Here is a 16,458-nt window from a genome sequence, read left to right as displayed (position 1 = left end):
AGAAAAAAAGACACACAGAATAATGCTACCTGACCTATCCGCCACACAAGGCCATGGCAGGGGTCATATGAAATAATCTGTATGGGTATAATTCATGAACTGTTAAACACTGGGCAAAACCAAGAGGATATCGTTGCATGCGGCCAGCTCTTAGTGGAGCAACTGTGGGGGAAAGCTCAACCTAAATGGTGACATTTACCCCATGATATCTTACATAGCAAAACCCACATGCGCTTCTAAATATGGAAAATTTATTCTCAAGATGTTTGTTTTATAGTCCTAATTATTATTTAAGACTCTAGAACAAAGGAAAGTTCCACTGTGGACTTCGATTCCTTCCTAATTTCCAGACAAGATCTGATGGCTTGACTTGGTCTGAAAAGTATCCAAATGGATTTCAATGAATAATAGAAACCCATTGATTAGAATGGCTTATTTTCCATTTGAGTAATTAAGTTCAACAATTCTTACCAGAAACTCTATGTTTAGATCATTTTCAAGTGAAACTGTCATGAAAGCCTTACATATAACAATAAAGCTGACAGATTTTTTTTAAATGTCATCAAAGTTGGCTTTGCATTCACTTAAAAATAATACGCAAAGAGCTAAAGTAGCACCCTTTTTTCCCCACCGTTATTACAGAGGTATTGTTGAAACACGATGTTACATTCCCTTCAGGTATACAACACAGTTTTTCACAATGCTGTACTCAACTGCAGCCACCATCTGGCACTGGGTCACACAGAGCAGCTCTCTTCCCAAGGAATAAGACTGGTTTGGGCAATTTTTTTTAAAAAGATTTATTTATTTAAGTGAAAGAGAGAGAGTGAACAGGGGGAAGAGCAGAGGGAGAGGGTGACCAGCAGATTCCCCGCTTGACGGGGATCAGATGCGGGACTTGATCCCACGACCCTGAGATCATGACCTGAGCTAAAATCAAGAGTCAGATGCTTAACCAACTGAGCCACCCAGGCACCCCAGGTTTTGGCAATTCTTAACTCATAACAGTTTTGATTCCTAACGAACTTACATGAATATGCAGGTAGGGTAAATTTTAAATAGTCAATATACTAATATTATAATGTAACACCCTAACTTAATGTGTATCAGGCTCTCAGCACAGTGGCTGGTGTGCACTGAGTACACCATAGATGAGGGAAGAGGAAGATGGGACCTACATAGTGCCATTGGTGGGAACAAATGAGCTTACGTCCAAATTTCCTAATTACCTGACATTCAGAGACAAGACTATAATTTCCAATACCTTCAGCAGGTTTTTAGAAATACATATTATATGGTCTTGAGGTATATTAAGGTGTGGTTTGGAAACTGGGATCTCTGACAAGAAACATCATGAATCACTTTCTCCACTCAGAGTCTTTTTAAAACTTTAAAAAAGAGGCATCTGATTTTGCTCTATTTCCATGTTAAGACCTGGCAGAGTCTCCCTGACAGGTATTTGCACACATAGCCCACTGTGGTGGCCTGAAAACCCAAAACCAGAGAAAGATGCACAGGAGGCATGATGGGATTTCAGGGTCTTACTACAAAGACTCCTGTCCGTACTCACTCATGAACAGAATGGACATTCTCCATTCCATGTGAGCAAGAATCCGAGAGCTGAAAACACTTCTTTAACAATCCAAATTGGGGAGAGTGGGGCACCTGGGTGGCTTAGTAGGTTAAGCCTCTGCCTTCGGCTCAGGTCATGGTCTCAGAGTCCTGGGATCAAGCCCTACAACGGGCTCTCTGCTCAGCAGGGAGCCTGCTTCCCCCCACCCCCTCTCTCTCTGCCTGCCTCTCTGCCTACTTGTGACCTCTCTCTCTGTCAAATAAATAAATAAAATCTTTAAAAAATATCCAAATGGGTACTGATATATAAATTAGGTAACACCGCAGGCCCTATGAAACCCCAGGCCAGGCAGGGCATCTACCAACACCCCAAGCTTTCTCGGGAGTAATAGGATAAAGACCAGACTAAAGGAGGGAAGAAGAGTAATGCAGCTGGGCTACCCTTCTCTAAAAGGCAGTCTTTGGTACTCTGAGTCATGAAGACATGCAGTTGTTGAGGGGAAGGGTTCAAACAGAATGTGTGCTCGCTGAGTTCTCTGCCTACAACACCCTGGGGAGTGCTCTGCACACACTCGCAAGTGATGGGGCTGAAAAGTAGAGCTGTGTATAGCAAAACGGGAGATGCAGGTTTCAAGACAACCCAGAATAGCCAGCCACACAGGCCAGACCCTGTGGAGACCAGAATATACTTCCATAACTGGGAAGACATTAAGAATCGGTATTATGGAGGGCGCGTATGGGGTGTGGTACATAAACAATGAATGCTGCAACACTGAAAAGAAACAAAATAAAATGGAAAAAAAAATCTGTAGTACTTTCAGCAACCCATTATATGTTGCCCTAAATCCAGAAAATGCCCTTCAGAAAATGCCATTGGACTTCATTCTTGGACCCAACATTGACATGATACAAAGCTTCTCCCGGCTGTTTCTGCTTCTACTTGGTATTCTACTTCTGCTCCAAGTGCTTACTGTTCAACCCTAACTTACAAATTTCTTGAAAGGTTCTGATTAATCTTACTTCATGAGTATCATCCCTCTAAGGGAACGTTCTTCTGTCAGGCCACCTTAGAGCAGCTGGCCAGCTCAGGGTGGTTTTCTTGGGTCGAGTGCCTATCCATCTTCTGCTCCACGGTGGCGAGAAGCTGAGGTCACCCAGACCTCATACATTTTTACCTAAATGTATCCTAGCTGATTAGAACAGTATCATCTGCTCTGAGATCAACAACTGCCCAGACTGTCTTAAAAAGTCAATCTTGTGCCTTGCTAAGGTAATCTAAGAAAAGCAGAAGTCAAAGGAACTGGCAGGCCAGCGGACTGAATCCATGGGGTTTTCGCGGTACAAGGAAGAGGGGAACCAGACAACCTAAAGCTCAGATCTGCCATACTTGCTCCTTTAGTAAGAGCAAGTCACACAGCCACGCTCCAAGTCAATGGGGCGGGAAAACCCACTATCCCTGCAAGGACACCTCGGCAAGGAGGAGGTGGAAAGAAAGAATTACATGGAAATAAGATCTACATTTTTATTCTTTACTCTGGGCTAAAAAAAAAACTGTCGTGGATAAAGGCTAAATAGGTCAGGAAAATGTTAACAAAATGTATGTGCCTCTCTCCTTGTAAAAACAAACCAAAGCCCACTTAACATCGGGCTTTGTCTTTGTTGAGTATCTACAGTTACAAACACAAAGAAAAAGGCCTTCGGACCCGATAGCATCTACCCAACTGTATCACCAAAGGCGGCATAATATTTCTGAAGGATGAGTAAAGGGGGAAAAAAATATCAAAAGGTTTTGCTCGGGGAGTGTTATTCTGGACCCCTCTAAAGGGAAGCAGAGCTCTGCGGGCATGGAAACTGAACATGTGGGCGGAAGAGCTCGGCTTTCGGCCGGATCTGAGGCAGGCAATGGCCATCGGGAGATGCACCTGTAGCCATTAAGTGGCCCGCAGTCAAACAAGCAGCACAGCTGCGGCTCCAGGCATCGTTAGCAGCGAGCACCGGATCCCACGCAAGCCGCCCGGGGGGCCATCTACCAGAGGGAGCCACACCACCGCCCTCCCCTCTGCTGTCCAGATTCTTGTTCTTCCCCGAAGCTTTCTAGGTCTGTTCCTAGGTTACAGGGGTTTTGAAATAACTGTGATGTTTTTCACAAGAGCAACCACGGCCAGTTTAAAGTTTTCATTTAGTTAAAAGGCTGGGACCTTGGGAAGAGCGAACGTGAGAGCGCTGTGAGGGCTACATGAAAATTTTTTTTTTTTTTTAAGAGATCCTGGTGAGATGGATAATGTAGGCAGCTTCAGAAAAATAACTCTTGAAATAACACATGTTTATGTCGGTGATTGAACATGTATGTGTATAGATGCATATACGTGCATCACACATACGCATTTCGTGGTTTAATGTTTTCCTGTCAGAAGAGGTACTCAAATACAATCCTACTGCAATTGCCTCTTAGGGAAGAAAGGTTTCCCTCCCATCGCAACCGTGTGTGAATTTGTACTTCCTCTGTACGGGAACACAACTTGGGCAACTGGGTTTCAGTAAAGGCACATTTCAATTTCATGAGGGGCTAATACTAATACCAAAAAAAAAAAAAAAAAAAGCAGAACTAAAATTGTAGAAAATTACAACACAAACTCTCAAAGGTCATAAAATGTAAGGGAGGTAGGGAGGGCTTTACCTCAGAGTGGGGAAGACAGACTCGCCACAAGGCAGTAATTTTCAATGCTAAGAGGACCCCTCTTTAAGGGGACTAACCTGAGTAAAAACACATTTTATTTCAATTCCCTTTGGAATATCTCCTTAGCATTATTTTTGTACAGTCTCATTTCTGTTGAATCAAAACTATCACTGCAACTTTAACAATGATTATTCCCTAGAAACTATTTTCTTATTCAGAATTAAAATCAAAGTAAAGCCCTCTGTCTCTGGCAGAGAAATCCAAAGGCTGAGTAAAGCATCTCTTCTTTTTCAAACACGGATTTTCTCCTCCCAAAATGCTGTTCTGCACTTTCCAGGCAACCTGTAAATTCACTCGTGGCATTTTCCCCCACCATTATCATGGTTTGATCACAGAATATTCTGGAACCATACAGAATCTATTTCTCAATATCTTGAACTTGGTCCCAATACCCAGAAATATCCTTGGATTACTTTGTTTATTTATTATGAAATCTTGGACCCTTGGGATTGAAACCTCCTTCTCTGGCATGAAAGGCTTCCCATTGGAGAATTTAGATTACATAACCCTTCACTGTATGCTTCCCTCCACTGTTGTTTTAATATTGTTGGATAAGCTTCCTGGAAGTGTTTCGAATCAGTCTATGTCGACCATTGCCCAGCAATCTTCTACTGTGTGTAAGCAATCAAGAGGCAAAGAGAACGTTAATGTTCACTGACTTTCCTGGACTGGGATGTGATCAGAAAACTCCTGGATAAAACATACCACCTGCCCTCACCACCCCCAAATGAGGCACAGTGGCCATGGCAAGACGGCACATGAATCCTTCCCTACAGCAGGAAAGGACTCAGTGGAATATAGATTTTTAAGGACATCAGCTCAGCAAAACCCTGATCCTTCACCCGTATTCACTGGAATGTTTTCTCGACATCAGTTTGTACCAAGGAATGCTGTTGCTTTGGCATCTAGGCATTGAAGCCAACGAGAGGTGATACCCTTCTAGTCATCTACAGTGCTAACAGCCACACTGACATACAGCTGGAAACTGGCTCAAGGTTCCTTATTCCCACACAAAGTGTGGTGTGGGTGACCGAACAGACCAATCAAGGACCTGACTGCATAAGGCAAAAAGCATGGAGATTTACCCTAATCCCTTCTTTAAAGCAGTCTTTTTTCACACCTAGTATTTTAAATGCTAAATTGTTTGTTAATTTTCATCAGCTCCTTGGAAGATCTAGCTCCTGGCTGGTTCCCACTTCCACTGCCACTCGTACCCAATCCCCAAGACATTTATTTGCACATGACCCACCAAAGGTGTTCTCCATGCAGGGAGGGCTATCAGGGCAGCAGAACGTGCACCTATGGAATTCTCCTTCCCTCGAAGTGCACACTCTGTCTATGGGCAGAACTTTGTCCCAGTGGGGCTCTCACCAATCAGTGACTGTCAGTGAGGGCATCGCAGACATGGGGAGTTGCCAGCACATGCAATATCTCCTTCTACTCTTTCCTTTCTCTCTTCACACTGATATCCTAAAGTGAGGCTTGGGTGGTTCTCGGGACCACTCCTCTTGACCTGCATTTTCAAACTGCTCCTCCCCTGAAGATCTCCCAATCACAGTCCGTCCCATGCAGAACAATCTGGCTTGCATTTCCTCAACTCTACCGATTGCATCTACATTTGTCTTTACCCAATTGTCAGTTCAGGGTTTCTCTCTTCTTTTGGGAAGGGCCAGCAGGTGAAGGATGACTTTGATGTCATTTCTTCACATCACCTTCTTTCTGTCCCATGGTGGGCTATCTGAGATATACCACAGACTCTCCCCCTGTGAGGACTCAGACTGGCACTGGGCACCAGAGCATTTTAGCAGTATTTTTATCTACCTTCTTGAAGTGGTTGGGATAAGCAGAACCGTCCTGGCCAAACAGGGCTGGCTTCGTAACCTTTGGATTTGTTTTGCCAAAGAAAAAACTCCTTGTCAGCTCTGACCCTTTGCAGAAGCATTGCCTTCCCACAGTGAGGACAACCAGGAAGTGCATGGTTTTACAGGGAATCTCTTTGCTGTATCAGTCTGCAACCATACACACTCCTCACTCCAAACACAGGAGTGAGGGGGAGACCTAACCAGCAATCCCTGAGATGCTTCCACACCTTGTTATGCTTCTTGATGTCACGTGGAACAAAGCCTGGGGGCTCCTGCTAGCACACTCAACCAGTGTCACTAGAAGTACAAAGCGGAGGTCTCGTGCCCAAGGGCCCATGCTCTTCACTGTCTGGGACTGGGGGCTACAGTCATGCCAGAACTGAGATGCAAGGGTTAGCCTCACTGCTGCTGTGAGAACAATAGCGTCTTTGCCTCCCCATCTCCAGCCTGAGACCCGGGTGACTACTCCACCTTCATGTGGGGGAGCCAGGAATTTCAGGTAGCCTGTGATCAGTCACTGGCTGGTTGCTGAGTTGGCTGATCTGTTTCAAGGACCTGAGAGAAGTCAACAGACACCACAGGATCCAGGGCTAAGGGGGTCCCAGTGCAGGCAGGATTATATTTTCTTCTGTCAAGAGGGGCCCAGCGAGGGCGGCGTATCTGCTTCCTGAACCACGATGGCTGCTTCGTCAAGCAGTAAGGCTACACTTACCACTGAAAATAGTGAGCTTGTCTGAACTTCTGTGATTTAACAGGACCATGTGTCTGAAAGGCCAGCAATCCATCTCTCCCCCGTATTTCAGCACATTGGGGGAAAAACTGGCAATTCTTTCAAGAATCTGACTTGTATCTGCTTTTAAAACTTTAAAAAGGTAGTATGGGAAAGTGGACATGTGTCTTTCCTGAAATTTAAAATTTAAATGAAACTTGAAATTAAATTTAAGATTTAAATGAAATTAAAGAAAATCTAAATGAAATGAAATTAAAATTGTAGGTGACCTTGAAATATACATAACCTGTTTTAAAAGCTAGGTCCACCTTGATAGGAAAACAACTGGAACTGGCAATGGAAAATCTGATTTAGAGAAGTTTAAATTTCTAAATATTTCCAAATCCTAAAATGCAATAGAAAAAGAGACAAAGCGGATGTATATTTAAGACGGATTGCCCAGTCCTTTAGCTCTTAGAACTCTTTGCAGAACCTCCAAACCACTTCAGTTATATGAATATTTCTGCTCATCCTAATAACCTCCTTTTTAAGTAAGTCTACCACCTTTCTTAGGAAGCTGTCTAGTACTTACAACCCTGAAGATAAAAATGTCCTTCCACCACAGATTATAACAAATAATCTCTGCTTTTAGCATCATCAAGCATCCCATGGTGTTTTTACTATAATAGCAGACAGTCGTATGGACACTCACTACCTTCGAGGCCTTTTTCTAGCAAGTTATGCCAAACTAATCTCTTTTTTGTGTGAATTATTTGGGTTTGCCCCTGAACGTATGCTATACTAATAATCTCGACTGTTTTTTGTAAAATGATCTTTCAAATGGTTATCAAGTCACTTTAACTTTTCTTCCTCTGGATTATAAATACTAAAGTAAATACAACAGAATTTGGTTTATATACTCAATTTTTTCCTAGAAGTCACCAAGGAAGATACTGGATAAAGCAGACCCCTCAGCCCATACCATACTTAGAGAGAGCCCAAGGAGTTCCATTCCTGGAGTTCATGCTAAGTGTTTTGTTAACTATACACACACACACACACACATTACTTTAAAATTTTAAATATATTCACAGGTCATACAACCACTATGACTACCTAATTCCACAATACTTACCAACCCAAAAGAAACTCCTTATCCATAAACAATCACTCCCCCTCTCCTCAACTCCTAGCAATCACTAATCTACTTTCTGTCTGTATGGATTTGCCTGTTCTGGACATTTCGTATAATGGAATTATATGTGATCTGAAGCCTTTTGTGTCTGGATTCCTTCACTCCACATGTTTTCAAGGTTCATTCACGCTGTGGCACGCATCCGTATTCCATTCCTTCTTTATGGCTGAACGACCCCTTGTAAGATACACCACATTTGGTTTCTATTTTCATCAGATGAGAGACTTTTTGGTTGTTCTCACTTTTTGGTTGTTATGAATAATGCTATGGACATTTGTATACAAGTTTTTGTGTGAACACATGTTTTCAATTCTCTTGGACATATACCTAGAAGCAGAAACGATGGGTCCTACAGTCACGATGTGTAACTTTTGGAGGACTTCAGGTGATAGCTTAATGTGATTTAGTCTAGCCAGATGGCAGTTACCGGTTCATCCAACAAAAATGTTATTTCTGTCAATATTAAATGGCTTTCCTTGAACACAGGAGTGACATCCATTATTTTTCCAATTGCTGTGTGGCCTGCCATTCTAACAGGAAAGGAAACCGGACTTATCAGACAAGAGTGGTCTAGTAGCTCATACATTTTTGGCTGCCTTTGAACGAATGGAGATGTATCTGAGATCATGATGGTGAGGAGGGTGGACTGCGGGGACAGGGACAATGAAGGTGACAGCTGGTGACACACAGAGCCTCTTGGACAGCTTTTAGCTCAATGGGTATGACCTAGCTACCTACAAGCCCAAAACCTAGAAGTTTTTTGTACACTGACAGACTAAGTCACTAGATCGGCACCTCGCATACTTGACCACCCAGGAGAATAATCAAGCCAGCCACTCAAAAGAAATAAATAATTTTTTTTTTTTTTTTACAACCCATCTGCTAAGAATGATTTTCACATTTTTAAATGTCACATTTATAATAGTCACGTAAGAACCTATCTATAACATCCTCACGATTATGAACCTTGGCTCACCAAACCTGCAGTATGTACTATCAGATCCTTCAAGGGAAAGTTTACAGACCCCTGCTGTAGCGGATACTCATGCAAATTAAATTCTTGAGACCAATGAATAAAGCATAGCTCCACTATGAATCTGTCACTAGAGATAACCAGTAAGCAGCCAACGCCCAACACAGGATGTCAAGCGACCTGCGAAGTGACTCAGAAGGATGGCAAAGCACAGAACGAAAACAGGGAACGCAGAATGTGCACAGCGGTAAGGGATGGCGCATCAGGTCATCAAATCTCTGGGAAATTCTAATAAAATGCTCATGCTTTACAGCAGAGAACACCTCCGTAGCAATGTGGGAGTTCATTTCTGCCTATCTACTTTATCTAGAGAGTGCTAGACATAACATATTAACACACTTTGCTTTACTGGACCCATCACATACACCCCCCACCACTGTAATCCTTTTCCTGCTCCTTCTGACCATTTTCTCTCTTGGTCTCCTGGGCATCAACAGCAAATCCTTATTCACTTGGGCTTGCAGGGCTATGGCTCCCCTATTACAAGGTGGTTAATTTACACAATGCTGAGAGCTCCCAGTAAGTATCGTGAATGCTGTTTGCATGGTGCTATTAAACTTACATTCACTACAGCAGACCACCTCTTTTATTTCAATTCAACAGGGAAAACAACTCTTGGCTTTTGCCAACCTCAATGTTTTCTTTAGTTGCCGAAGTTTCCCAAAAGTAACGACGGTGGCTGCTGGTTGCTAAGTCTCTTTCCAAGACATATTATCCGTACCTGCTGGTAATATCTTCTGTTTTTCTCATGAGTCAGGATGATCTACACCTAAAACTGGACCTTAAAATTCTTCAGCAAAATGAGAGTTTCGTCTGTTTATATTTGATCTCTTCTATAAGGATGAAAGTAAAGACATTAGAAGTTCCTGATTTTCCTGGACTTTGCTAACTTTTTCTCCCTTTCTATTATATGTAAGGTTTCCTTGGGGGCTCTTTTCACCTAAGGCAAAGACATTACCTTTAGTTTCTTAGTATTCCTTGTCCCTCCTTTCTAGTTTTAATCTTTCTATTGTTGTTCTCACTCAATTTTGCCATATCCGTATCCTCATGGTCCTGCCAAATTACCTCTTTCTAAAACTTTCCTATTAGCATTCCAGCTCTCAACAGAGTTCTGGGCTCAGCAAAAAATAGCCACATCTCCTTTCCTGGCCTTCCCAAATGCCTATTTCAATTAGTTCCTAAGCCTTTTTTTTTTTTTTTTCTTCACTAACTTCTGGGGAGTTTGAGCAGAGAACCCCATCACTGTGATTATGTGTTAGTCTGAATTACTTTACTAGTTCCCAGCTGTGGAAAAACGACATTTAAACAGAATGGGTGAGAAATTTAGGGGCAATACAGATAAACTTCTCTTCCTATTTTTCTAAAATGTAATTTCATCTTCCAGAAGACATTTCTGGTCCAGAAGACCTCTCAGAAGGTCGGAGAGTTTAAAATACACACACACATTGTGGGACCCGTCATTCCAATAACAAATCATCAACAAATCAAAACCAGTATTATCTCTAGTTTTATACCAGTGGTTTTCAGACCATCTTTTCCTGATGTTTCCATACAGTTCAAAATTCTCTCCTTTACCAGTATGAGTATAAGGTTCCAAAAACTCTCCTCCTATCACACTCTAAATCTGGAAAGCATCTATGAAATCCTTGATCTATATAAAAATCCAAGGAAATAATAAATACCTCTTTGGGGTTATTTTTTTTTAATTAAGAGTAGACAAATACTATATACTCAGGGATATTCACAAAGAATAAGTTATAAAGCACTTAAATCAAAGGATCTTTAAAAACAAGATGGACACCTCGATTATTCCACAAATAATGGGGAAGTGTCTTGCCTAGTGGACAAGGAGATCATCTATAGGATTTCTCCACTGTTCCCTTTTGAAAATCCCCAGAGCTTGCTTGTCCAGTCAACCTCATCCAACTACTATTGCTCTGGGGAATCCAGCCTCAGGTCACTGAGCAGAATTTTCTCAAAACAAAACAAAAAACAAAAAACAAAACGAAAAGTGCAACGTGCAAACCTTACATGAGATACTCTTTTTGTTAAGTCACCAATTCTCAGGGAAGAGTCAACCACTCTCGAACAGTGACCAACTCAGGGAGGTGGCCCTAGGCCCATGGAACCAAACCCATGCAGACAGAGATGTCTGAAGGACCCAACAGCAGTAAACACTCTCTCTCAGCTATCCTCACTCTTTTTGGTGGTGAAAGACACTCCTTTTCAACCAAACAACTGGCATTCTCTTTCATTACTTGTGGCGGAGGCAATCAGTCAACGTGAGACGGAGCAGGAAGCTGCTGGAACGAGCGCGTGCGTCTCGCTCTCTCGGCTCTGAACTCCAGAACATTTCCTCCAGATGCTGCCAGCAGACACTCTGTAACACCTAAACCACAAATCATCACATTCCCCACCCTTTGCACCAGGGCTTGTCCTTGAGCTTCCCACATAGCGAGATATTAACCAAGCTGGCCACCGATACAATACACTTTACAAACTCAGACGAAAACCTGCCACACCATCCACGCCATATACTGAAAAGTGGAACTCGGGTCATAAAAATAGCCACTGGAGGTGAACCTCAGAGAGTAATGCAGGGCATTTCAGACATGTCAAAGGGCATGAATTCTGGCTATTTTACTAAAGAAAATATGTTATCAATGTAAACATGTCAGGCATACAACTGTATCTAAAAGGAAACCAAGCATGTGTCAGAAATGGCACCATCTTGCAGAAATTACAGGCAGGTCACTGCAGACTCTGCCAACATCCAAGGAAACTGCCAGTCCTCAAAAATAAAGAAAATGGGCTGCTGTCTAATTGTTTTGGGAACCAGGGTGGGTTTATTGTGTTTGGGTTGTTTTTCGGTCTTTTGGTTTCTTTTTTTAACGACTCCTAGGTTTTATCTACTGTGACACATTAAAGCCATCTAAACCAAAGTATTTCCAAACTAAGATACTGTAACTTAGAAAAATCATTGACTGGACTATACTCACACTGAAAAGGTGCCGGGACTCGACCCTGCCCGTATCTCAAAGGGAACGAACCTTCCGTGGACTGCTCTCCCGAAATCACCTTCTGGGCTGCAAAGTACTTAGGCTTGAGCACGTAATCCTGGGTCTGGCCATGATGAATCATCACATTCTGTGAGGAAAGGGGTGTCACTCTGGGAAGAAACAAAGCCGGGATAGGGACATTAATTATGAATTTTTAAAGCTAAGGTGGGAAAACAAGAAATTTAACTTAGGAAACAGACTCCACACAAGGCTCAGTTTTTCCTTCAAATACTGTAGTTGCCAATTATAATACTAGGACTAAACACTTATATGCTTAGAAACCTTAACACAGGGCACGTGGGTGGCTCAGTAGGTTAAACATTCAACTCTTGGTTTGGTCTCAGGTCATGATCTGGGGGTTGTGAGACTAAGCCCTGCATTAGGCTCCACACTCTGTCTCCCTCTCCCTCACTTGTGCATACACGCACGTGTGCACACACAAACACACACTCTCTCTCTCTAAAATAAATAAATCTTTAAAGGGAAGGAAGGAAGGAAAGGAGGAAGGAAAGGCAGAAGGAAAGAAGGAACCTTAATGTAAAAAGGGACTGTGCCTATACAGTCAAGAATAGGCTGAACAGACCACCACAGACGGAGTCTATCACAGGATTCAGAGCAAAGTTAGTACAGCCTGTATGCAGTACACAGGACATTTATACATAAGAAAGACAATGACCTATACATGAGAAGGATCCCATATTTAAAAAGCACATTTTATATATACTGGTAAGTAGACAGTATTGGAAATGCAAAGAGGGGAAAGGAAGAAGGAAACACAGAAAGGGGGCTATGAAAGAAATTCCCAGGTTGACCAGTTGTGCAAAATCAACAGTCAACAATCAGAGCCTGAACAGTAAACGGTGGGACCTTCCTAATGACAGAAGGGAAGATGGGCAAGCTCCTTGAGCCTCACGCTCCTAACCAGTACCATAGAACCTCTGTCACACACACAGGGCAAAGAAGAAAAGGCTCATAAAAATTGTGAACCCATAAAAACTGGAAAAAAAGAATTTTTAAAATTATTTCTTGAAATACAATTATGATAAGGAAGAAACATTCAACTTTTTCTAGTTAACATTTAAATATTTTATGCTGCATCTCATAATAATTAAAAACTGTACTATTCTGGTTAAATGTTTTATAATGACTAGTTCCTGAGAATAACAACAATGGTAAGAATAACTAAGCACAATCTCATTTCCTCACTGTCACAAGTCAAGAACCTTGGGGACTCCTGAACACAATCACCCCCTGGCCCAGCCATTTTCTAGGACAGTTCTCTTTTGTTCCATGTAATGGAAACCATTCTTTTTTTAAGTTGGGTTTTGTTTTTTTTTTTTTTAATCTAGCATAGTTAACATACAGTGTTATATTAGTTCTGGGTATTTTATCCAAACAATACAAAAATACTAATTCAAAGGAATCATGCACCCCCTGTGTTTACAGCAGCATTATCTACAATAGCCACGACAAGGAAAGAGCCCAAGCGTCCATAGATAGATGAATGGATAAAGAAGATGTGGTAATATATACATGACAGAATATTATTCAGCATATTAACTTTAAAATAATAAGCCTTTGCCCAGATTTAAAATTCCCTGGGGAACAGGACTAAAATTATTAGCTAAACCAGATGAATAAATAATCAAATAATATAAAGAAGATATAACCAAGTAATTCTAGAAAATGCTTTATTGCTACCAAAACTGCTGGGACGGAGCATTTTAACAGCAAACAGAGCCTATGGAAGGAGATCTTTCCAGTGTAATCTTGAATTTTATCGAATGTGGCACATTAAAACCACCTCAATCAATTAAAATATTTCCAAACTATGATACTAGAACTTAGAAAATGGTTGACTGGGATAGAATCACACTGATAAGGTATCCCAAAGCCCCAAAGAGTGTTCCTAAAGAGGGACTCTAGATGAGAGGAAGAAATGACACTGTGACAGGTGAGTACGAAAGGTCAACCATCAAGCAACCCAAAACAACACCACACAGTATCTCATCAAAATCAGGAACAGTCCTGAATAAAGTCAGCCTGTTTGGCTGACTCTAACTAGAGCCGACGAATGAGTTCTTCTGTGGGACAAGGCATCCATAAGAAATGAAAGAAGAGGCTGGGATGAAGAGTGCTTCCCTCTTAGCCAGTCAGGGACCTCGATCCACCATTCTAAAACGGAGAGTTGCCGGAAAGCCTAGGAAAACCCACCGTGGGCCTGAGTTTTCCCAGACACAATTCCATGGATGGGCACCCCCTCTATCACTAGACTCATGACTTAAATTACTAAAAGCCTAAGTAAGGCTTAATGCTATAAACACTTTTGTTTTGATGATGTAAGTGTTGGTTTGAACTTTAAGCATGTTTGGTTGGGATCGAGTAGAAAGCGTAACAGCTGGACACATCTGGTGGTGAATGATAAGAACCACACGTCTACTCCATCAGCCTCGCGCAAACGGGAAGCCCTTCTTCTCATCTCTGGAGCAACTCACTCCCCAGCTATGCTGTCATCCTGTCCCGATGCTGCTGGCACCTGTTGGCAGAAGTGCTTCTGTTGGCAAGAGGACAGCATTCCAGCTCTGACCGCTGCCAGGTAGGATGAACGCAGGGCGGGCCAGGTGGGAGGTGGGGAGGGGGGTCTGCCTGCTAGTCAAGGTCCTCCCTTTTCTCCCTTCCGAATCAAAAAAGTGAGAGGCACCACCAAATGAGCTGAAAGCTTATGTATGGGCTCCTCTTCCGTACACCTACCTGGAAAGTAATGAACAAACAAACGGGCTTACCGGGACTTGAACTTGAATAAAAACTCTCAGCCACTAGGGACTTAGGGAAATGAGCCACTGTAATGGTACTTAAGTGTCACTAGAATAGAAACACTAGGCAAGTCGCATACGGAGCTAACCTGAACGGCACTTCCCCTTCCTCCATCACCTTTCCTTTCCCCCAGGGCAAGAGTGTCAACACACAGGAACAGACTGAAGCCACTGTGCATGACAGCCCCACAAAGAAAGAAGCAAAGCCACGGACGGCGGCACCACCTGGGGCAAATGGAAGAAGCCGTGCCATCACTTATTTCACCAAGACATGATTCGCATTCTCTTCTCTCTTCCTCCCTTCACGGCTGGCCTCCACTTTTCCCTCTAATGTCACCATTCAGTTACTTCCACTCCAGACCACCTCGTTACCTCTTACAAATACATATCCTCTTTAACTCTTCTCTTTTGTCTAAGTATTTCAGGAATGATCTCCCTCCTTTCATTTCAATTGGATTTTCTCCATTCTTTCCTCTCCCAGGGCTGGGGGGTGGGGAGGCTTGTCTATCACTAGTGAGCATAAGATGTGTCAGAGCATTACAATTTTATTTAATTATTTATAAAATATCTTATTTATTTATTTGACAGACAGAGATCACAAGTAGGCAGAGAGGCAGGCAGAGAGAGAGGAAGGGAAGCAGGCTCCCGGCTGAGCAGAGAGCCTGATGCGGGGCTCGATCCCAGGATGCTAGGATCATGACCTGAGCCGAAGGCAGAGGCTTTAACCCACTAAGCCACCCAGGTGCCGCGCATTACAATTTTTTTTTTTTAAGAGAACTAAAATATTTGAGAAAATTAAGCTAAAAATGAAAACTGTAGGACCTCTGGTTCAAAATGGGGGGTTTTTGTTTTGTTTTGCTTTAGATACCTAAAATGTCTCACCTACCTCCAAAGATGTCCTTAACATTATAAGGAATAAAAAAGATTTAAACCCAGAGTTGACATTTGGCTCTTACACAACAGTACAGCCACACAAGTCATTAAAATATGGAAATATTCTGTTCTAATAAACAGCTGCTATCCCAAGGCCCTTAGTGCCCCTCCCTCCTCCCAGCACTGGGCCTCCCAGAACATACAGCCCTCAATCCTGTAAAGGAGTTAACACTTAGCCGAGCTGGATTTCTAGGTCCCTGTTCCAGCCTGGCTTTGGATTCGTCAATACCTGGGCCGCAAAGGGTACTAAACATGGTTCGCTGTACCCATTAATAAACACACAAAAGATATTTCAACAAATCTGTAAGATTCAAATTGGATTGAGAAATGCTGACTGTTGTAGCAGCCAGGAGGAATCCATGGCCTGGAAAATATCTTCCTAATTTCTTTTAGTTCAACCTGCAGTAAGAAGTCCATTTTACTTGGAGATCCAATCCGTGTATATACATATAGGTCTGTGTTTTTATTTAACTAAAATAAGTGTTATAAAACATTATTTACCCTTAGCATGTGTAGAACACTTTGAGATTTTGTCCGCTCATCTG

General features: G+C 42.3%; 1 protein-coding gene across 8 annotated transcripts in view; it reads right to left on the bottom strand.

Moving 5' to 3' along the window:
- LTBP1 (latent transforming growth factor beta binding protein 1) overlaps window positions 1-16,458 on the bottom strand; it is a 399,079-nt gene that overhangs the window by 249,049 nt on the left and 133,572 nt on the right. For 6 of the 8 annotated variants that reach the window (XM_045079241.1, XM_045079243.1, XM_045079244.1 and 3 more), the window contains exon 4: window positions 12,108-12,277. In XM_045079241.1, coding sequence (XP_044935176.1) covers window positions 12,108-12,277 — 170 coding nt within the window. The remainder of the gene's footprint in view (window positions 1-12,107; window positions 12,278-16,458) is intronic. The other 2 variants (XM_045079242.1, XM_045079246.1) reach the window with 1 other exon arrangement.

The sequence above is a fragment of the Mustela putorius genome, unplaced genomic scaffold (genome assembly GCF_011764305.1).
Source record: "Mustela putorius furo isolate JIRA1106 unplaced genomic scaffold, ASM1176430v1.1 tig00000281_pilon_pilon_pilon, whole genome shotgun sequence".
Classification (NCBI taxonomy): Eukaryota; Metazoa; Chordata; class Mammalia; order Carnivora; family Mustelidae; genus Mustela; species Mustela putorius.
This window is presented reverse-complemented; position numbering and strand designations above follow the sequence as displayed.